The sequence below is a fragment of the Anabrus simplex genome, chromosome 1 (assembly GCF_040414725.1).
Source record: "Anabrus simplex isolate iqAnaSimp1 chromosome 1, ASM4041472v1, whole genome shotgun sequence".
NCBI classification, from domain to species: Eukaryota; Metazoa; Arthropoda; class Insecta; order Orthoptera; family Tettigoniidae; genus Anabrus; species Anabrus simplex.
The window spans coordinates 1,139,454,063-1,139,478,539 of NC_090265.1; the positions used below are offsets into that span (position 1 = coordinate 1,139,454,063).

A 24,477-nucleotide genomic window follows, 5' to 3' on the forward strand; every position below is an offset into this window, starting at 1 on the left:
TGAGAAAATTTTGCAATCAAGGATCTGGTTTCTGAATCTCTGGTTGTCTGAAATCTACCGGAAGTTCACCTCCGCTGAAATATCGCCAACGTTTTCCCATGATCCTTTACTTTCAAGCTCAAATGTCAAATTAATAGGCACGTAAATCTACACTGTCGGGAACATGGAAAAGCCTGTAGCGATGTTATTTTCGAAGATAACAGTTCTTTGTAATACATATTATACTGGGGAATAATCATAGTATGGTCAGTAAAATGGCACGGTGTTGTCTATAGGCTGTCTTGAAACGTTCCATTTTTGAGAATGCTGGCTGGCGCTTTTAACGGCCAAGAAAATTGAGCGAGGAAAAACATTTAACGAAAATTCCTATCGCTTGAGTTCAACCGCGGAACAAAGGCTTCAGAGGTCGCTAGAAGTGTAATAATAATAATAATAATAATTATAATTATAATAATAATAATAATAATAATAATAATAATAATAATAATAATAATAATAATGACAAAGCAAACCAAAAAGCACGCAGAGGGTAGCGGGATGATTTCATAGTTTTTGCTGAAAACTCACTTGAAGACGGCCGTTTAAATGCCTTAAATCACGATGATTCGGTCAGTATGATAAATTACTGTATCCGATGATGGTGGGCGGCATCTGCCGTGTGTAGGTTATTGTGGTGGAGGATAGTGTTATGTGTGGTATGTGTTGCAGGGATGTTGGGGCAGCACAAACACCCAGCTCCCGAGCTACTGGAATTAACCAATGAAGGTTAAAATCTCCGACCCGGCCGGGAATCGAACCCGAGGCTCTCTGAATCAAAGGCCAGTACGCTGACCATTCAGCCAAAGAGTCGTACGCTAGAACTGTTATTTCGTGCTTTTCAGGAAGAGATCGCCATCCGGGAGAGCATGAGAGAAAAAAGTTTCCTTTCCAAAAGTCATTTTGAGCTTTGAAGACGGCCGTTTAAATGCCTTAAATCACGATGATTCGGTCAGTATGATAAATTACTGTATCTAATCAATATTATAGTAGTAAGATACCTTAATTTTATCAGCAAAAATAAAAGTAAATGGGACCATGGGTACTGTGAGTTTTCAGCAAAAACTATGAAATCATCCCGCTACCCTCTGTGTGCTTTTTGGTTTGCTTTGTCATCTTTCATCGTAAGAAGCTCGGCCAGTCTTGACCCAGATTGTTATTGGAGATAAACCCCAAAGAGAAAAAAACCCTGTGCAGTGTTCTAGCTACCCGATTCCCAAGTGAAGTGTCCTGCATTAGAAATCTGGACCCCGGCCAGATCCGAATCTGGATGCTCCGCCAACCACTCGGAAACGCGAAAACGCGGCTTTAAAAAACTAGAACGAGAAAATCCCACAATATAGTCATTTCGAAGTACAAATAGACTACTGTTTCCTCGGAAGTTCGACTAGAGAAGCAGTGCAGGCTGAAATGCGACTGACTGGCTGTATGATCAAAGACCTGCACCTATAAGCCCAATATATTATGCTAGGAACAAGAATGCCATTTTAAGAAGCATCATTTCCTATTCCACTTCTAACTACACGAAGCAATAAAGGTGACCTGATGGATGAAAAGGAGAAGCGAACGAAGCATAGAGTCGGCCATTAGTGAAGTCGACAACAAAGACGCGCTGCTAGCGATTACGTCCACCTGCCGGCTTCCAGAATGATGCACCTGTCCCCACGACACCCTACATCCATTACCACGGCCTAAAAGCCCTGGTTTGCTTGCTGCCTGTCGAACGCTCCACAATAAGCGAGACAAGCAGCGACCCGTGCTCTCCGATAGCGAAGCCGAATGTTTCAATATCTTACATAAAAAACAGATGTAAGTACTTCTGACATTCCTAGCTGGGTCACCTAACAGGAAAACACATTCCTTCAGCATGCCTCGGATTACGCGAGAAGATAAGTCACTTTTGCGTCCTTGCAGCAACCTGTATTCATCAATATGTTCCGTTATGAACAATGCACGAGACGTGAGTGCACATTTTCAACACATGCTGTACTGATGCAGTCAGACACATGTTGTCGTTCACCTTACATGTTATAATGACGTATCTTGACGTTCACACCATGTTTGTAATTTCAGTATTGTTTGTTTGGCCGCATACAAGATTCCGGGTCATGATAAAATATTCTTAGTATGCACGGAAATACGTAAGAGTTATAGTGCCCGTTAAATACTATTTTTTTTATTTTGCCATTTGTTTTACGTCGCACCGACATATATAGGTCTTATGGCGACAATGGGAGAGGAAAGGCCTAGGAATGCGAAGGAAGCGGCCGTGGCCTTAATTAAGGTACAGCCCCAGCATATGCCTGGTGTGAAAATGAGAAACCACGGAAAACCATCTTCAGGGCTGCCGACAGTGGGGTTCGAACCTACTGTCTCCCGGATGCAAGCTCACAGCTGTGCGCTCCTAACCCCGTTAAATACTACCTATAAACGAAAAATAAAATATGCGAGGAACAGCGTGGCAATGAAGTGCTTATTCATTGTGCATGGTGTCAAAAAGACGTTTTTGTTTCCAACATTACATCACTGCCAGTCATTTTTTGCTTTACTTTCATCTCTCAAAAGCAGTAATCTTTAAAATACATACGACAAAAGACAATTGCAGTGTACCCGCTCACAGCCCGACTTTTCCGCAGAGAAGTCCAGCCGCGCTCACGTTGCTTATGTCATATGAGGATTCCAACTTAATTTATTTATTTTGCATGTTGCCTACCTACACCATGCGGAATCAGCCATCAAAACGAGAGGTGAGTTCCGATATGATAAATTTCGATACTTCCTTTGTAAATCCTTCCAGCTGCCTGCCTGCAGTGTGTCTAGACCCTGGTTATCAGTGTGTTACACCCATCTCCGCAGAGATAGGTGTTTTGATACCGGTGTCTCTCTTCGGAGATCCTTTGTCGGCCTGTAATGAAGTGTGTCTGTTGTGTGTAATTGTATAATTTTAAGCTAGTTTAGTTGATTTTTAAGAAACAGTTAATGTGTGGGTGAGTGGCCACCCATCCAGTGAGTGATCACGCCCGATGTTGCTTGACTTGAGGTTGCGTTTTCAGTATATGTATGTGTTGAAAGTACGTGTGTTTGTATGAATTGATGTTTGGAGTGACCAGGAGGTCGATCTACATTCTGTGTTGGCTGACGCAGCGCTTACGTGTGTATCGGCTGTGGTAGCCCTGGTGGTCACCCATCCAGGAACTGACTACGCCCGTTTGCATTTGGTAGTTTGCAGTGACTGGCACTTAGTTAACTAGGCGCAGGCGTTAACTTTAGTTAGTGTGTGCAGGTGTTGATGTGAATGGGCAGCTTTTCGTGAGTGTGCTCCCGCCTCGGCTTCCGGATGGCTTCTAGTGCTTCAGCAGTGGTGATGATTTTTGTTTTTGTGAGAGTGATTTGTAAGCTAGAAGGCGTTAGGTGATATAGGAAGTAAGGACTTTGGTTTTCAATTTCTTGGCGGGATGATTCTGGGTGGGGTGGGTTATTGAATAATAAGTTGTTTTCGTGGCATGGTGGGAGGCAGGGGAAGTTCGGGTGTAAGTAGCTGTAGAAGTGTATGGAAGAGGGCGGATATGTCTTAGCTGGGCTGATGGACGGGGGTGGAGGTGAGGGTCCAGATGTTCGGGGGTGGAATTTTGAGATTTAAAGTGGGGGAGGATGCTTGCGTGTGTTTACATGTTGTGCATTCTCATAGTGAGCTTTAATTGACCTTTTAATGAATGGGCAGCCAGGAAATGAGGCGGCATGGCTGCCTTGGCAGCTGGCGCACCTCGCCTGGTCCCGAGGTACAGTACCTTGCGATCTGTGTGGCGGTGAGAACCACCACACCTATTGCAGTGGGTAGATTCCGTGCAGAAGGCAGCGGTATGGTTTACCTTTAGGCAATTAAAGCATTGTACAAGTAGGGAAGAGTGTGAATGTGTATGGGTACGTGTTTGAGTGACTGTTTTGGTGAGCGTGGGAGGCCTAGGGGCTGGTTTTTCACGCCTGCTCCTAGTCTGTGTGTTACTGTTCTGTGTATTTGGTATTGGGCCATCTGACGCAGAGCCAGTGTGATAGTGTGGGTGGGGGATTTGTCTGGATTAATATGGACGGCGTAGGTGGTGATGAGAGTTCGTTGGTTTGAGCTTCGGTTGTTCTGGTAGGTGTTGGATCTGTTTGGTTTTCTGGTGCTGGATGGTAACAGTGCGGTTCTGTGGTGTAGGTTTGTGGGTTGATTATCATTGGGTAGGGGCGACCGATTTGTTGGATGGCAGATTTGATGTTTAGGGTGGATTTTTTGCTGGTAGGTGTGATGAGTATTAAGTTGTTGTGGGTTTCTTCCATGATAGCAATATGTGCGTTTAAGATGGACCAGAGGGCTTGTAGAATGATTTTTCCGACTTGAGGGATGGGGGTGTGATCGTTGCAGGAGATTGCTGTTTGATGGAGAGGGACGAGGAGTATTTTACTTTTAAAATTATCGAGGTGAATAAATGATTTATTTTGAACAGGATTATATAATTACTCTCAAAGTCTGTATTTTTTACAGTTTAAAGTCGCACCGACACAGATGGTTTGAAAATGTGAAACCACGGAAAACTATCTTCAGGACTGCCGACAGCGGGGTTCGAACCCACAGTATCCAAAATGCAAGCTACGTGACGCAACCCGCGAAGCCAGTTGCTCGGTTTCTGTTTGTTTGTTTCTTTCTTTCTTTAACCTATTATCTGCCAACTTTTGATTTGTCTTTGAAATATGAAACTGCTATTGAGTTTGGGGTGTACTAGTAACAAACTGAAAGATCCTTTGTCATCTGTTTTTAAATACAATGTTATGGGAAATCCCCATTTGGGAACAATTTCTGACAATCTGTATAAATGGCAGTCATAAAATGTAACAGGCCTGTTAGGAAGAGACCAAAATATTTTCAGCAGAGAGTTAATACCAAAAAAAAAAAAAAAAAAAAAAAAAAGTCACCTGAGAGAATAGCATACTCTGATGGAGGTATGTGAGACAATCGCAATCATCTTTTACGCTAGATCGTGAATGTGGAGGCTAACGTCACATTTACCATACTGTTTGCGTGCATTCTTCTTATGGCAAATAAAAAAACGCGAAAAGACATATCCCCCGTTTGGAGAAATGAATGGAATGGCGTATGGCTTTTAGTGCGGAATTAACCAATTATGGTTAAAATTCCCGTCCCTGTCCCGAATCGAACCCGGGATCTGCGAGACCAAAGGTCAGCACGCTAAGCACTTAGCCATGGAGCCGGACCCCGTTTGGAGAAACACAACAAGAAAAGGGTTAACGTTTATTTTTACAGCTAATTGTCATAAAAACGTTTCCTGATGGCTACCTTTTACAGGTAGATAGTTACCATCCTGGACATTTTTAATATAGCTTTCTTTGCTCAACAATTTTTCTGCATATAGAGAGTGTACCAGAAGTCCCACTGCCCCCCAACTAAGTGTGTACTACGTGCTTTTTCTAGTCGCACATGATATTGGCTCGTGAAAAGAATGGCCGATTAATCTAATTACATTCTGGAGGAACGAATCGTCATGAGTACCCGGACTCATGAATGACGTCGCAGTGGAAAAACATTGAGAGAGATCCAAAATTATGTCAAAACTTAATACGGCTGCATCAGCGGAACCAACAATATTACGTTGGAAACAGAAGGTATTTAAAACTGGTTCCATGAAAGATAGATCGCACTCTGGAAGACCAACAACAAGAGCAAACACGTGTGCGGAAGGTGCAGCATTAATGGAACATTCGCCGCAAAAGTCACTTCTTAAGCGATCAGCGGAACTCAACATTCTACCAACGACATTACAGACACACATGCGACAAGACGTACGCCTACAATCGTTCCTGAACCTTGTTTGGAAATGAACTGAGTGGTTGAGACTTGCAGAATCAACGTGACGCCTGTGCGCGGTTACGGGAGGTGTTCCACACAATTCTCGAACGTGGAAAACTGATGTTCTCAGAGGAAGGCGTCATCTACCCTAATGCACAAGACAGAACTGTTTATTTCTGGAATAAGGAGACTTCGCATTTCTTTGAGGAACTGGAAATGAACCCACCTCATGTGATATGGCTGCAATGACTGCCACACATTGCAGCAATAATAAATCTCGGAAGTTTCTGCGTTTACCTGTGGGTTTTTTCCACGTAAAAACTACTTGACTGATGGAGCTCAAATTTGGCAAGCTTATAGCTAATACCTTAGTTAACGCGCCATCTTTGAAGTGGGCTATGCAGCAAAAGAAAATGTGAAGTAATTCAGAGGAAAACGAACGCTTGGGACCCTTAAAATTGAATATGCTCTCTCAACGGTTAGTCCTATTGAACAACGAAACGCACCAAGTGTACATGAAATTCGATTTCCTAGAAAACATGTTATATACAATTTCTACGTATCTCTAATAGTTTTCGAGAAAAAATATTGCTGTGCATTGGCGCTTGCCTTAACCTTGGTCTCTTCTGTAACATCATTTTCACACACAATCACTCGTTCCACTCATACAGATACCTTGCTGGAAGCTCTTAACGAGAAACTTCTGGTAAGAGGTTTTACAGATACCTTTTTATGCAGGATCCTTGATGTCTTTGAGGAGAGCATTCCACCATCCTGAGGCGGTGGCAGTGAATGATCGATGAAATGAGGTGATTCGGTGTATAAGTATTTTTCTGGGAGGGACACTGAAGGAGTATTATGGAAACCTAGGTGACGACAACTGCGGGAGATTTTGCCGGAATACCTCCCGAAAACACCTGGTACACAGAGTAGATGAATGTAGTTTACGTTTGTCGTCTAGTCGTAGCTAAGATAGTTGTTTGTAGTAGGGAGAAACTCGAGCATCGTACCATAAATCCATAGTAAATCTAAGGCAAATATTTTGAGTGCATTGTAGTTTCAACCTTAACTCGTTTTGTTATAGGTCTATCAGTAAAAACTGCATCAGGGTAATCGAAGATGGGAAATAGTATTGACTGAACAAGCTGAATTTTTAGTAATTGGCGGGAAATATTTCTAAACCGCTTTAAAGGATGCAAGCCACGATGCACCTTTCAATATATATTTTGTAACTTGTGCTGACCAATTTAGAGTTTCCGTTACATAACTCCAACGTTAGTAACCGTTTCACAATAAGCTACATTTAAAGTTATGGGAGGAGTGGAATTTTAATGTGCAGATTTTTTTTAATGTACTGATCATAATAGCGTGGGTTTTACGGGAGTTTAATTTAAGGTTGTTTTAAATTGCATAGCCATTAATTAGCTCAGGTCAGCATTTACATTACCATTGCTTTGTGTATAATGTAAGTTCTAGTGAGGTAATAATTTGCTAATCATCAGCATAAAGGTGATACCAAGAATTCCTTCAGATTATCGACCTGTTTCTATCGTACCACCCCCGTCCAAAGTGTTCGAGCGTCTGGTGCACGAGCAAATCTTTACGTACTTGAATAAATACGCTTTACTCGACTCTTACAAATCAGGCTTTAAAAACAAACGTATCACCACGACAGCACTGCTGAAACTGACAGATGACATTAGGTATCCAATGGACAACAGACAAGTGACAATACATATTCATTTAGATTTCAGCAACGCATGTGATATTTTCGATACATGGTTGCTTCTTTCCAAATTATAGTCCTTAAATTTTAGCCAAATAGCGTTGGACATTTTCACTTCTTATGTAGCAATCTGCCGGCAGTGTGTTGTTGAACATAATATTCAACGTAGCGACCGAAAAAAAAATATTGGTATTCCACATGGGTTAGTCCTGGGTCCTCTCCTGCACGGTATATATAAATTATATTATCAGATCCATTAAACACTGCCAATGTTCTGTAGCGTTCATGCCACTAACTCCGAATCCCTGCCATCTGTGACTTTAGTGTTGTCAAGCTCGAACTCACTGGAAGGTGGAGTGATGCTGTGTTCTGAGATGAGAGCCGCTTCTGTTCTGGTGCCAGTGAAGGTCGTAGTTCTGTAAGGAGGAGGCCAGGTTAGCGTTTGGAACCAAGCTGTCAGTGTCGTCGATACACTGAACCTACACCAGGAGTTACGATCTGGGAGCGATTTCATTTGACAGAAAGAGCACTTTCTGCGTTCTCCCAAGAACCTTGACAACGGATTGGTACGTCAGACTGGTGACTGAACCGGTTGTTCTGCCATTCACTCGCAGTATTCCAGGGGGGTGTTTTTCAACAGGATAACGCTCGTCCTCATACCGCTGCCGTCACCCAGCGTGCTTTACAGAGTGTCGACCAGTTGCCCTGATCTGCGAGATGACCAGACCGTTCGACGACTAAGCGCGTATGGGACATTATGAGTCGACAAATCCAGCGTCATCCAATACCAGCATTAAACGTTCCTGATTTGACTGACCAGGTGCAACAGGTGTGGAACTCCATCCCACAAACTGACACAGCCTAAGGCACTGTACGACACAATCGTGGCGACTATAGCGGTTATTAATGTACCACGTCACACGTCTTCTCGTGCATACTTGAACCTATGACCTAGAAACCTTAATCAAATAAATATGTTGCCTACACCATTACTTAGCCCGAACTGTATTCCTCAAAATTATTGTCTTCTTGGTGTTGGGATTTCATTTTCTGCCAATGGTATTCGCGATGGCAGTGTGAAGTCAACGTTGTTCATACATATCTTCTAAGTTACGAAAATTTTCTTTTCGTACGAGACATAATGACTACTGTATACTGCTTGCCCTATATAATATAGCCACGGACAGCGCATGTAATTTTCAGTCGGCGGTGAGATCAAATCTAGAAGTTTAGACCTAATGTGCAGTCGACATTCTGTTTGCGTTTTCGTGAGTGCTGTTAGAACTCGAGCTGTGGTCATGGAACATCATTCACTTAATGAATGACAGCGTGAATCAAGACAGGGTCAAAATCAGTGATGAGTGAGAATCAGCGTAAGCAAACTAGACATTTCTCAATTTATTATGAAGGTCGTACTTGATTAATGTAAACAAGTGAATTATGCGTTTCGAGTTTGTGAACCTGTAAGGATTAGTTCCTGTGCAATATCAGGGTACGTCATATTTATAATAGCGTGTACATTTAATTATGCATATTTTGTTAATCGAAATAAGTGCTTCTTGGTTATTAGATGTGTGACCTTGTCGTGATATCCCACCTATCTTATATTTCACCGGATAGTTAGGTAAGACGAAGAACTTTGGATATCGTCAGTTCATGATTTCCCTAGTAGATTTATTTTGTTCTCGTGTTATCTTATTAATTATCTACCTTTGCTCATTGGTGCCAAATACATTTTGTTTTAAAATGGTATTATTTGTAAATGATCCACATTGCGGGTGTGATCAAGGATGTCAATAGTCGAGTTCTATAATCTGCTAAAGTGTGCATGTGTTGGGGAGTCCAGAGGCCTGTAGATGACACTTGATCATTACGGTATATTATTTTCAATTATTATTATTATTATTATTATTATTATTATTATTATTATTATTATTAACATAAAGAAATAAATGTGTAACAGTATTAAAGCCACTATATAAATTTATTTAATAAAGCCGAGTTTTCCGCCAAACTGCATTGGCCTTCACATTTCTTTATGTTAATACAATGAACTACGAAAATTTCAGCATCTGAGTTGAAACTGAGCTATTAATATAGTACCGGTATCAGGTTACTCACTGTGACCATTCTCTATCGCCGTGCGGTTAGAGGCGCGCGGCTGTGAGCTTGCATCCGGGAGATAGTTGGTGCGAATCCCACTGTCGGCAGCCCTGAAGATGGTGGTTTCCCATTTTCACACCAGGCAAATGCTAGGGCTGTACCTTAATTAAGGCCACGCCCGCTTTTTTCAACTCCTCGGCCTTTCCTATCTCATCACCGCCATAAGACCTATCTGTGTCGGTGCGACGCAAAGCCACTAGCATTCTCTATCACCTTACTGTAACGATGTACGTGTTATTCTGAACTCACAAATGCCAGAGTCCGCCTCCGTAGCATAACGGTTAGTGTTATTAGTTGCCGTCATCAGGGGGCCCGGGTTCGATCCCCGGTATTGCCAAAAATTTAATGGCAGGAGGGCTGGTAAGTGATTGAAATGGTACATGCAGCTCACCTCCATTTGGAGGTGTGCCTGAAAAGAGCTGCACCACCTCAGATGAGGACACGAGTTTACTTTTATTACGAATGGCAGGGTCAGGTAAGAACAAGTAAGAATCGCAAGGTGGTATCAATATGACAAGAACCGCGATAATGATCCATTTAATTACTTGGTCTAATATTTATAGCCGCTATTATAATGACGAACCAATCCCCCAACCTAATCTCCCTCTAGGGACTCGCATGGAATGACTCAATTAAGAAAACGTAATTGGCGCGCAAAGAGAAGGAAAAATAAAATTTAAATAAAATCCTTCTCTCTGACTTTTAAGTACATGAATTTTCCTCCAGAAGATTTTCCCCCCAACATATAACGAAGATGCAGAAGGAGCTGAGTAGTTGTGCTTGCTTTGATACAGTAGGAGCGAAAAATGTAGAGAGCAGGTAGGAAGTCTCACCAACAGTGCAGAAACAACCCGTCTACAGCATTTCTTGTTCACTGAACATTTGCTAACTGGAAATTATATCATGAGATATGGTACTACAGAATATGACACGAAGCACGTGATCGACAAATCACTTAAATTTCTCGACTGACATGTTGATAAAATGGTACACACTACAGCGCAGAAACATCTCTCAAGTACCATTTACAAGAATAATGTGCCATTAACTGTACTAGTACTTTATTTTTTATTAGTTGTTGTTGTTGTTGTTGTGTTTGTCGTTGTTGCACATTTTGTAACTGCAGCAGAATATCCCTTTAGCGAAGATGAGAGACAGCAGAAGAGAGGAAGCACACCTCAACCAACAGCGATAATAAGAGTAATGCCTGTTGCTCACGGTTAAGTTTTCCTTCAAATTTACAGTATTGTACAATAATTTAATTTCATAAAATTTCTGTTACGGTCAAATTAAAGTTTTATAAAACCTTTGATAAAACTTTTCATAACACAGACAAGTTCTATCCGGTAAAATAAATTTTGCGAAACGAACCAATTAGCGAAGCTGACATGATGACACAGATAGGTCTTATCGCGACGATGGGACAGGAAAGGGCTAAGACTGGGAAGGAAGCGGCCATGGCCTTAATTAAAGTACAGCCTGGTGTGAAAATGGGAAACCAAGGAAAACCATTTCCAGGGCTGTCGACAGTGGGGTTCGAACCCACTATCTCCCGAATACTGGATACTGGCCGCACCTAAGCGACTGCAGCTATCGAGCTCGGTGAGAGAAGATTGTTAAGCTCGTTCTTAAACAAACACTTCTAAAATGGCAGGATCCGGGTGGGCTAAGGAAACTTAGTATTTGTATGAGGTTAAAACGCCAATGTAGCACAACAGAAATGCAAGAACGGAGGCAGAAAACTATCGCCCAATGTTTGATAAACGTTCGGCCGAACACAAGCCAGGCTGATGTGAAGGCGAAGATAAATACGCTTTGAACTCAATTCTTGGCAGCACATACGCATCTTAGTTCAGTATTTAGTCCATAGATGACCATCCTGATGCTTCCACGGATTTTATAAAATCATGTTTTCGTGAACAACATAACTTGTTTTCGTCATATCTTTATACAATTACTTGTACAACGAATTTTAACAAACATTTTACCGTGGGCAATGGGCATAATGTTACTGCCGATAAGTGCTTAGAGGGCTGTGGAACATCGCAGGTTAACACATTCTGTTTTCCTCCGGCAAGCGATATTAAAGTATTCGAAGTCCTCATCCCTCATTAACTATACTTTGTTATAACTGCCTCCAACTGAACCACCATGCCGCCAAGTGCAAAAATGCCACCAGATGCAATCGGTGTGGTGGCCCTCACCATCACTCCGCATGCCGAGTACCCCGGGACCAGGCGACCTGCGCGAATTGCCAAGGCAAACACGCGGCGTCTTTCCCTGGCTGCCCGTACTTTAAAAAAAGCACTAAAACAGAAACAGCACAAAATTACACTCCACAAGCAACAGACAAAATCTAACACCCAACCAAACACACCTCAGCCACTCCTGACCACCCCAACTCCCCCACAGACCATGCCAAACAATAGCCTACTTACCCTCATACTCAACCTACTCCAATATCATATCCAGTCTAATTCAGGGCCCCCTCGGTGGACCGAGTAGCCGAGACCCTGAAAAGCCCTAATCAGCCCCCCCACCCCCACAGTCCTAACCAAGAGCAAGAACTATCAAGTCAAGTCCTCACTTCCTTAACTGCAACATAACATCTCAAACATAACATCTCAAGATGAAACACTGGTCGCGGGAGACGAGGCGGTGCACTGCTACATGCTGCCAATAAACGATGCTTTAATATTTAACATTACATCAGTCAACATAAAGATGCTTCTAGCCACAATTACAGTGCTACCAACAGCTCGCACACGCAATAAATTAAATGCGTCAATAACAACGGCAGAGCCCTCTGGCGCTTACACTGATAAATCCACAGTGAAGCAACATTGGGGATGGCTAGTACCCGGATGGGTGACCGCCGAGTCTGCCACCTGTCGTTAAACCAAAAAAGTTAGACATCTTACTAGCTCAGTCATGGCACACACGGATAATGTTGAATTTTACCATATTCCCACATAACCGCAATCAATTAGAGTACAAACTTCACCATTTTTCCTTTTATTATTATTATTATTATTATTATCATCAATCTTATATACTTATTATTTTTATACCTTATTTTCTACTACAGGCCAGGTGAGGAGCGCTGCATAGCGCACCGGTACTGGCACCGCACCAGGCACCCCCCCCCCAGGGGGTGTCCAAAACAGACATATGGGAAATTTTCAACACCACCTAACGCCTTTGGTATCCCTTCTGTTATCGTTCAAATATTCAAAAGCTATCTTTCAGACAGGAAATTTCTGGTCGAAGTAAACAAAACCCTGTCGAGCCCTGGCCCCATTTTGGTGGGTGTTCCCCATGGTGGAGTTCTCTCCCCGATTCTTTTCAATTTGTACATGGTCGACATACCTAAGCCAACGCACACGGTCTACATCTATGGTGATGATACAGCAATCTCCTCTGTCCCTTGGCAACCACCTAGAACACGAAATTACATTCAAAACGCCCTCTCCAGTCTCGAGCCATGGCTTCGGAAGTGGAGAATCAAAATCAATGTAAATAAAAGTAATGCAACTATTTTTTCCAAACGCATTAGGATTAATCCTCTCCCACTGGTCTTTCTTGGCGAGGTGATCCGGTGGAGAAATACCACTAAATACCTAGGTGTTATCCTAGACAGAGGACTCACCTTCAAAGAACATCGATTTCGGCTCAAGCCAAAGATTGATGAGATTAGAACCAGAATAAAGAAGACGTCCCAGAAATTCTATTCTGGACTAATCAGCAGGCCCAATCCCCTCATCTCTTCGATGGGCAACTGATACCCTTGGTCTGCACTATAAGCGTCCCAAGGTCATCCTAGATTAGTCGCCCCTAAAAAGGGCGAAGGTCACATTCTGACCAGTTCCGATTCCGTTCCAACAGGTCCCCTCACCCAACATCAATGCAGCTTTAGACAATCTCGTTAAGAGATAGCACCCAAGACCCCTATTCCGGTCGGAGGGCTAAAATCCTCAACGAAACAGGCTCGTTCAGATTCCGTCTGAGACTTGGGGCATGGCAACACCACCACCTCCAATTTAATAATACCTTTTACCCCCTAATTATTCACGTCTTTCCTTTCAATTCGGCAGTCATTTTCATTAGTTTGCTCATCAACACGTGCTAATGAAATGAAATGGCGTATGGCTTTTAGTGCCAGGAGTCCGAGGACATGTTCGGCTCGCCAGGTGCAGGTCTTTTGATTTGACATCCGACCTGCGCGTCGTGATGAGGATGAAATGATGACAATACGTGCTAATGACCGTGCGGAATGTTAGCTTGTAAAAACAATCACGACAACGAACACAGCCATTACCAGTTACTCCGTAACTAAGATGACTAAACAATATTTCCACGCCAATGATACCGTTGATGATTATCTGCATTATTATAGCTCGTACGATAAAATGTAAAATACTGTAAATTAGATTTTCTATATTTTTGTTGAGTGCACTTTGTAATATAGACTATAATAACTTGTCCTGACTGATTCATCGACAAGCCAAAACTACTGGAAATAAAGAAAGGAAATTTTGGGGGTACATTCATATTACCATGTAGGTGCTCATTAAGGGAGGATTTTTTGATATTGCGTCGCTAAGGGGGTGAATTTTAAAATGAGTTTCTATAACTCGAAAACAGAACAGTTTAAAGACATGAAGATAGGTATTTGGAATATCCTTTAAAAATATGGAAAAACAAACATTTTCGGAAAATCCTATATAGGGTGTGAAAAAAGGTGAGAAAGGGGTTGAACACCTTTTTGAGGATACATATATCTCAAAAACTGAAGATGTTACAGTCGTGAAAAGTATTATTTGGAATCTCCTTTAAAAGACAGGCGTATTTGTTAACTTTTTTGGAAAACCTACTTAAGAAGTGGTGAACATAAATGACAAAGGGGGTGAATTTTTAAAATGAATATATCTCAAAAGCGAAACAAGTTACAGATGTGAAAACTGGTATATGGAATCTCCTGTAAAAGTAGAGGAACATGCATAATTTTGTTTTCTGAAAATCCACTTAAGGGGAAGTCTTAAAGGAAGTAATTAAAATGTGGATATATTCAGCATATATAAAAAAACTCAACACGTTACAGACATGAAAATTGGTATTTTTTATTCTCTTTTTAAAAAACACGTATTTGTTTTCAGAAAAAAGCACTTCAGTGCTGGTAGTGGGGGGGGGGGTAGTCGGGGAGTAAAATGGACTGAAACAGGTGTTTAATTATTTTTATTAGGATACTGGTATCTCAAAATATGAAGATATTACCGACGTGAAAATTGGTATTTGAAATCTCCTTTAAAAATAAAGCAACACGTATTCTTTTGTTTTCGTAAAATCCACTTAAAGGGGGTGTAAAAAGGACTGAAAGGGGGTTGAATTCTTTTTATGAGGATACTTATATCTCAAAACTCAAGATGTTACAGGTATGAACATTGCACGTCATTTATATTTACAGATGGTATAATACATTTTCAAGTGCCATTAAATATGCTTTATTTACCACGAACATGCTAATATGTCCTAAGCTAACACAAACGGTGAATATTGTGCTCAACATTGTGTTCTGGTAATAAAAACGACAAAGTCAGTAAGTTTGGAACTGTGATGATAAAGGTTAGTGATCTAATAGAACATTCCAGTCTGTTATGCCAATATTAGCGAACTTGCGTTGTAAACTAGACATTGTAAATTGTACATAATTTTCCCAAGCATCAATTCGGCTGACATGCACTGTGTGGTCAGATATTCAGTTTAATTATCTTACTTTCAAGTGATAATGTATGAACCTTCGTGATTCAACGAGGTGTTTGAGTCAAGATTGGAGTGACGATTTCATTATCATTTGAAATATCCCACTTGCAATTAATTAATGCAGTATTTAAAGGTCAATGTTAATTTATTTAACAGTGCTACAAGTGAGTTGAATGCTATATGGGGGACTTGTGTGCGCGTCATGCCTCACCTCTCAGTATTATCGTGTGAGATCGAACCGCGCAAAGTGTACACCTAGAAATTCGAGAACTTTCAGCCCTCCAGAAATTCGAGAAATTCTAGAACGTCGAGAACTTCACATCCAGGACGGGCGTAGTTCATTTCCAGACCGTGCCCAGTAACCATCCTTGAGTCCGGAGATTCCAGCCTGCTACAACGCTTCAACTCAACATGTATAAAAGGTGATATGAATGTTTCCAATGAATAATAAAACCAAATTTTCAAAGGAATATAAATTCAATGAACTAATACCCCTCTCTGTACCATCGCCAATGCTTTGACACAGGCTATAGCGGTGAATTGCAGCCTGGCTTAGCTAGAATGCAATATTAAAAAATCTACTGTGGCATTTGCATGATCATGGATGAGAGAGGGACACGAATTGAATGTTTCCTTTCCTTCCCGCCATCTGCCCTAAATATGTTTGAAATACGTAAACAGATGAAACAAATCAAATGGTAAGACATATATTTACTGTTTTATCTACAACGATGAGCAACTGAATTAGAGACACCTGGCTACTTGCGCGTAGAACCCCCTTTCACCCCGATGACTATGGCAATGCGGCGTGAAAGAGAGTCCACAAGATATCAGACGCCTGCGAAGTAATTCTGTTCCCTGACAACTTCACAACCTCCGGTAATGCACAGAGTTTATTCGGAGCAGGGTAAACGGTTCGCACGTCTCTCTCGACAGCATCCTACGTCGGATTACCTTAAGGACACGGTAAACATCATCAATCTCGTGGAGTTCCAATCGAACCAATCAAGTCACAAATCGGGAGCAACTGAATAATGCGTTGTCTTTCTGTAGGTACAGGTCTCCTGCTGTGTGCTGGAGGTGAAGAAATGAGTGGACATGATCTAACAGCAGGTTCTGGTATCGTTCGTCACTGAGGAACGTTGTCATATGTACCAGGGTCCTCTTTTACCCCAGTCCCCATACGATGATACAACCACCTCTGCCCTGAACTGCACCCTTTTCACAAGAAGAGTCAATTATTGCCTCGAGCGCTTGGAGACTAACTCGCACCCTTCCACCAGCGTATAAAAACAGATATCACGACTCAGTTGTCCACGCGATCTTTCTCTATGACTTGAAAGTTCAACGGTGATGTGTACTTCTGCCAATATCATTTCTTTGTGCCTTGCGTAACGTGCGGTGAGCACTGGTGTCCACGTGGGGCGATACAAAAGCTACCATCTCTCCAAAGTGTACCATGAATAGTAGATTCGGGCAAAATCACCATCACCATCACCAGTGTGAACTGCCATACGGTAGAACGTGTTGTACATAGGGATCGCCGTCGGCTGGCTTGAATGGTAAGAGCGAATAGACAATGCAACAGATTACTCGCGAATTTAACGCATGATAACGAAGTGCGAGCAGCCATACCATCCAGGACCACCTCATCACATTTCCCACCACCTAATATGTAGACCGGAATGTGGAATAGAAAGGTGCCACTTGGAATCATCACAAAGCTTCAACACTAGTATGAAAAGTGTTTCCATTATGCACAATTATTTACGCTCAGTTCTTTCGCAATTGACAATTTTTCACTATAACATGCAATTTGATATGACAGAACATAAATCTTCGCACTTCATGTCATTATCGTAGAAATGTTCCAGGCATCTGTCGGCGCGCTGTCACCCGACAAAAATGAACTCGATCATGTCTCATCGGTAGAATTCGACTTTTCGTTGCAAGATAGCAGCACTATCGGAATACTGAAATTGGTAGACACTCAGTTACAGTAGCCTCAAAACCAAAATTAATTCTACAAAGATAAAAATTAGCCGCATTCCCCCACCTTTAGCACTTCAACAAGTAGTACGCATGGCTAGTACATCAAACTAAAGTAATTGTGAATTCTACACAGATAATAGAAGTTAAGACACTTACCTTAATACCCAGAACAGGTTGCAGGATGTCGAGCCTAGAGGGCATCAAGATCTGACCGTTCATCATGTCTAAATATTGTCTCAGAAGGAGCCAACAACCTACCTGCAACATAAAACATGACAACATCAGTTCAAAGTTCGAGAAATGAAATGGGAAACACAAATGTTAGCACAGCGAATATATGTAATATCTGAAGCAATCTCTTTTCAGTTTCGACAGTTGATTTGTAACTGTTAGGCTCTTCAGTCTGCCGAAACTAACAGAGTAAATAAATGTATAACACACTGTCGCCAATAACATCTGATGGTTAAACTGTTCATTGTTACATTCGTACCAGAACCAGAAGACTTGAATATCGTTGGGCGACGGGTGTCCCCCACGCACCTATTCGTGTTACAACTTTTCTTTTAAATCACTGTAAGTTTTATCCATATTTGACTTTATATCTGTAATTAGTTCAAGGGAATGCTTACATATCCACTCTAGTCTTATCAAAATGAATATAAATGCTCTGGGTTTTCATTTTTTTACGTAACTATAAGGTCGCGTAAACAGTCGTTGCGACGGCATCAGCAATATTCCTACCGCCTATCATGTCAACACCTAAGAAGACAAAAATTCTGAGTACTGTGGATTCCTCAGTCAGAAGTGAACGGTTAAATGAATCATTTGGTGGTGAGTAGGAAATTTCCCTTGAAGATACAAAAAGCAGGAGTGGATAGATACAGTTATTATTCGTCACCATGAAACGGAGTTTGAGCAAGAAGAGAAGGGTAATTCGTTAAGAAAAACGGTGAACACTTAAAAAGGCTCGCTTGTACATTTGTCAAATGTTTTCCTAACTTAGCACGTATACGATCGAAATGCGAAATCGACATGGACGACAACCAAATGGAGTTCAGAAATGTCTTTCGTAGCCGAGAGGCATTGTTCGGGGTCAAAGTTCTCCTTCAATGATACCGACAACAACGCAAAGATACAGTTGCATGTTTCATTGACTACGAAAAGGCATTCGACAGAGTCAAACATGAAAAACTGAGAAATTCTCCAGCAGAAACGGTTAAACAAAAAATATCCGTCTCATAAAAAATCTTCACTGGATTCAGCGAGCAACAGTCAAGATTGGACGAAGGAAAACTGCGGAGGTAAGTATCAAAAGAGGAGTAGCGCTCCTATTCAACCTCTACGCCGATCACATCTTCAAAGAATCCTTGCATGATACTGAGCCAGGAGTGATAGTAAATGGAGTCTTCATAAGCAATTTATATATGCAGATGACACCCTAATTATATGCGACACCACTGAAGATCTTCAAGGACTGCTCAATAGAAATCATCTCAGCAAATTAAGATAGGGCCTGAAAATCAATACTACAAAAACCAAGTTGACAGTATTTAGCAGAAGCAACCATGAAGGTGTCTTCACTTCATTGAATAATCAAAACATTGTACAAGAAAGTTAGTTCACGTAACCTGTGAGCACTGTAACAGACAATCTAGACCCTGAAAAAGAGATCAGACGCCATATTGAGATTTTTCAGATCATCTTCCCAAAATATGAGGTTATTCTTTTATGATGATAATCTAAACCTCAAACTCAGGCAAAAACTGTTGAGATGTTACGTCTGGTCAACACTGCTTTATGGAGTAGAGACCTGGACTGTTAAAGATTCCTCCATGAACAGATTAGTGGCTTTTGGAATGGGGTTACATAGGAGATTGCTCAGAATACCCCGGACAGATTTTGTAATCAATAATGAAGTGTTACGGAGAGCTAGAGCTGACCGTCAGCTGGCAAACATCATCAAAGCCACGAAAACAGCTTATTTAGGCCATGCTCTACGAGGTAGAAAATACAAATATCTGATATTACAAGGAAAGATAGAAGACAAGCGAGGAGCTGGTAGACCACCGACGACTGGACTTGCATAAAAAACACGGAGTAACTTAGCTACACATAAGAGTGCTTTCTTCGCGATTATCGCCAACATCTGGGGGACTAAAAATGGCACCTGAAAGAAGAAGAAGACGAACAAGAAGAAGACGAAGAAGAAGAAGTCTTATCTCCACGCTTAACGTATCCTCAAGTACTCTTATAAAATGCAAACATGTTTATCCCCATACAGAGTAACTCATATATCAACTCAGAAAAAAGAAAGATTTGCTAAATACACGTGACCGTCGAAACGCGGCTGATCGGGTGGTTGACCGTGCGGTTAGGGGTGCGCAGCTATGAGCTTGCATCCGGGAGATAGTGGGCTCGAGCCCCACAGTCGGCAGCCCTGAACATGGTCTTCCGTGGTTTCCCATTTCCACACCACGTAAATGCTGGGGCTGCACCATAATTAAGGGCACGGCCGCTTCCTTCACATTCCTAGCCTTTCCTATCCCATCGCCGCTATAAGACCTGTCTGTGTCGGTGCGACCTAAAGCCAATTCTAACAAGAACAAAACGCGGCTGTTAAATAGCGATCAGCCTAAACGTTATTGTGCAGGTCACTTTCAAAATGAACTCTGTGTGGTTCGGGTGTATTGCTGGGTAAAGAAACATTTCGTGAAAAGAGGCGTTGATGGACTCACCTCAGGTTATCTAATGGCCTTTCAAAAGGACAATTTCATGCTATGTTCGGTAAACACAGAATGTATCGAGACGAATTCTTTCAGTTCTATAAAACGTCCGGCTCCATTGCTAAATGGTCAGCATGTTAGCCTATGGTCCCAGGGGCACCGGGTTCGATTCCCGACCGGATCGAGGATTTTAACCTTCGTTAGGCTGGGTGTTTGTGCTGTCCCCCATATCGCTGCAACTCACACACCACATATAACACTATCCTCCACCACAATAACACGCAGGTACGTACACACTGTAGATGTCGTCCACCCTCATCGGAGGGTCTGCCTTACAAGGGCTGCATCCGACTAAAAGTGGCCACACGAAAAAATCTTTTTTTCATACTGTATTTTGAACATTTGCTCATTAAATATTTCATGACCCTCATATTTTATCGTTCAGAACATCGAACAGTTAATTCAGTGCACTGAACTTAGCTATGAAGCGTGATTCATGTTTCATCACGCCATCCCGAAACACTGTTCCTCTTCCATTCCGAGAGGAAAGTGCGTCGTTGTTTCAACACACTGCTTCACCATCGCAAGCACTGTCCAGGTACTGCGTATAGGAACACTATTTCTCTTGCGGTCCGAGACGTAAGTGCGCCGTGTGTTGACACATTGTGCCGTATCGAAGGTTTCGAACCAGCCAGCAGTGTCAATTCACCCACCTCTACAGCATACGACAGGTACAGAGCAGATACTGTAATAATCTACCCATAATCCCCCAGCACGGCAAATATATTTTCCCTTGGTACTCTGTCATAACCCTTCTTTACATCTACGGAACATAACAATCTATACATCTCATAGCATTTTTCAATTACTTAACGCATACTGAAAATCTGGTTCCGACAGCCCCTCTGGGGTTTGAAAACAGACTGGTTTCGATCCAAATTACTCTCTCGTACCCTTCTTTCCAAAATTCCTGTTAACACCTTGCCTGGTGTAATGATCAACGAAATACTTCGATAATTCTTACAGTCCTGTCTGTTTCCTTGCTCATAGATAGGTGCAGTTAACGCTATCGGTCAATCAGAAAGTACCTAACTCACATTCCACGCTAAGCTCCTTGTTACATTAAGACATCCCATCCCTGCCAAATACAGAGTGTATCTAAACATTTGTACCCGTCGCGCCACGATTCCTGCGATCATAATAAGAAAAATGTCCCTACAAACTTATGTCCTTCAATGCGTTGTTACTGAGTTACATGCGACGGAGTCACAGGATGTCACTGACCCCATCACAGAAGATGCTTAAAGTGTCCCCCACGAGCAGCCTTAATATGGACTAGCGAAGCCGCTCGAAGATCACTGGGCCCTGTCGAACGGATGGTTGAGCAGACGTTATGGATACGCTGTTCTAGGTCATGCCGTTAACCAAAGTAGAGTACACCACACTTTTCACGTGTCCCCACAAATAAAAGTCCAGTTGATTAAGGTAAGGAGACCGGGAAGGCCAATCAACTAGACCACGACACCCGGTCCACCGTCGTGGGAAATTGTTGGCCAATCGGTGTACATGTAAACTGAAGTGCGCTACAATCCCATCATATATGAACCACATGGCGCAGCGTAATCCTAGCGGCACATGTTCTGGTAGAACACGCAGCGTGACCTTGAAGGAGGTCCACGCTTGTCCATTCCGTCGTCGGGATAGCGTGTATGGGTCGACCAGCTGATCATGGAAAATACTACACGACCCATTGTGTCCAAAGTGCTGCTGATGATTAGCAACAACTGTACCAAGGGGATTTTTTTTAATCTGCCCATGTGGTCCGGCGCCCTGTCAAAATGAACAGCGCAGTACCCGGCGGTTCAGAGTGCTCCGGGTTAGATTCCCAACCGGGTCGGTGATTCTACCCACAAATGGACATTTTCCTTGGGTCGGAGACTGGGCGTTAATGCTTACCCTAACATTCTTACAACTTATCCACCACACACATTATCCTCCATACAATAACAAGTACTTTCCCATACACAACAGATGCCACTCACCCTCATCGGAGGGTTTGCCTTACATATGCTACACCAGGCTAGCAATCGCCAAACAAAATGATTATATACTATCCACGCGTGTGTTTTTTATGCAAGTTTATTATGACATATCTTCTAAATGTGGCATCTTCGGTGAACAAAACGAACGGCGGATGACAAATGTAAGTATGGTAGTGGCCATGTGAAACGCCTGTACTGTACCTCAATACGAACGCATATTAGGATAATACTGGGTCTTTTTTTAGTTCGTTCCGTGTCAGGGGAACACGCACGGAAGGCGATAGCGCGGCCGGGTGACTCATTTGCCGAGCGATATATTGTTTCATGACCAGTTAAGATGATCTAATGCAGTACGGTGGCGATAACCATTGATTCACAGCAATAGTTGAACATCTGTGGTATTGGTAGCGTGCACAATGTGTTTGCTTTAAAATAGCGTCGTTTCTATAGGAATATTAAAGTAATCGTGTGTTTAACGAGTGATGTATACAGTGGAACAGCGTGTATTCATTGTGTTGTGCTATGCGAAGCATTCTTCTTATACAGAGTGCCGCTTTCGATTCATTCGCAAATTTGCTGGCATCCTCCCTCCCCATAGGAGTATGGTACGTAAGTAAAGAAGTTCCGCACCACCGGGTCCATTCTTAACAAGAAATCACGCAGAGGAAAGCTTGACGAAACAGGAGCTCCAACAAAATTCCTGTCACGTCTCGCCGTACAAGCTAATGTGTCATCATCTTCTGCCCACAAAGCAACAAGACCGTTAAAACCTAAACCCCACAAACCCACCCCTGCCCAATATTTGAGAGGACCTGACAGTTTCGCTAGGATTCGGTATTGTAACTGGTTGCTTCAATCGATTTACGAAGGGTATGTCGACCCAGAACTTTTATTTTATAGTGATGAAGCATGGCTACACTTAAGTGGCTATGTAAATGGTCAAAACAATCGCTACTGGTGTGCAGAAAATCCCTACCAGCTGCAGGTCCGTCCACTTCATGATGTAAAGATAGGAGTTTGGTGCACAATAAGTGCTCGCAGAATTATAGGGCCTATATTTTTCCGGGAAACAAATGCTGATCGATATATAGACCTCAGATCATTCTTTTCAAGAGCTGACGGAAGAAAGGAGTACTGGTTACTTCATGCGAGATAATGCGACGGCATACACTGCTAATCGGTCTATGGAGGTAATACAGGAAGTTTTCGAACATCGTGTAGTTAATTATCCCCCTAGATCTCCTAATTTAAATCCCTGCGATTATTACCTGTCGGGGATGCTGAAGAGAAAAGTGTATGTGAACAACCCTCACACAAGAGAAGAAATACAGGAGAACATCACACAAGTTATTTCGAACATCACACGGCTGAGATTCGCCGAGTGTCTGCAAGTGTCTGCTGAGGGACAACATTTTGAACATCAAATGTAATGCCAGGTTGGTTTTAGACTAATAGTTTCACTAGAAATGGATTTCTATAAGTGTGAATTGCCGTGAGTAGTGGGGAGGAAAAGCGAGCATTATACCGGCTAGCGACGGAGTGTCATTGCGCCAGCCGTGCCGTGCTCTGAGTGGTGCTGCGGAACGAGCTAAAAAAAAAAACCCCTGTGTATGTTCATACGGATGTTTTTTCTTGTTTTGGTCCCAGGAATGAGCCCCCTTCTATTTCACAATTTCAGGTCTAATTTCATCTATTTATGGTGCTATATGACAATGTTGTTTATTTACCACCATTTCCACTTCTTCGAGCGTAATTTCACTACCGTCGTTGTTCTCCACCCCATGAACTAAGTTAATCGAGGCTAGTGGTCCAGTTCTATTCCCAGTTCTCGCACTGAAATCAATCATTAGCAATATCCGATACTTGCTGCTGACCCACACTAGGATCGTACGTAAGAAACCCTACGCAAGTGTCGAAACTGGTCCTATACATATGCAATGGTGTAATTTTTAATTATTCCATCTAATGTATTGAAAGGGGATAATGCCTCTCCGATTCTCCTGCCCACACTACGATGTCAATCAACTGCTCCATAAAACCTGCTTACTTCCTCCCCACCTGCTCCGTCACATCGTGAATACACTCAAATATTACTCGTCCTAATTATTCCCACCGCTAAACCTATCCACATCATTAATCATTTACGTGCCTAACAAAATCTAGGTTGCGTGCTAGACCTATGGTGTTCCA

The 24,477-nt window shown here is 42.2% G+C and overlaps 1 protein-coding gene across 7 annotated transcripts in view; it reads right to left on the bottom strand.

The window, feature by feature from the left end:
• Positions 1 to 24,477, bottom strand: part of heph (polypyrimidine tract-binding protein 1 heph) — a 1,355,684-nt gene that overhangs the window by 887,982 nt on the left and 443,225 nt on the right. For all 7 annotated transcript variants that reach the window (XM_067137384.2, XM_067137387.2, XM_067137377.2 and 4 more), the window contains exon 2: positions 17,679 to 17,780. In XM_067137384.2, coding sequence (XP_066993485.1) covers positions 17,679 to 17,744 — 66 coding nt within the window. In that variant the 5' untranslated portion in view covers positions 17,745 to 17,780. The remainder of the gene's footprint in view (positions 1 to 17,678; positions 17,781 to 24,477) is intronic.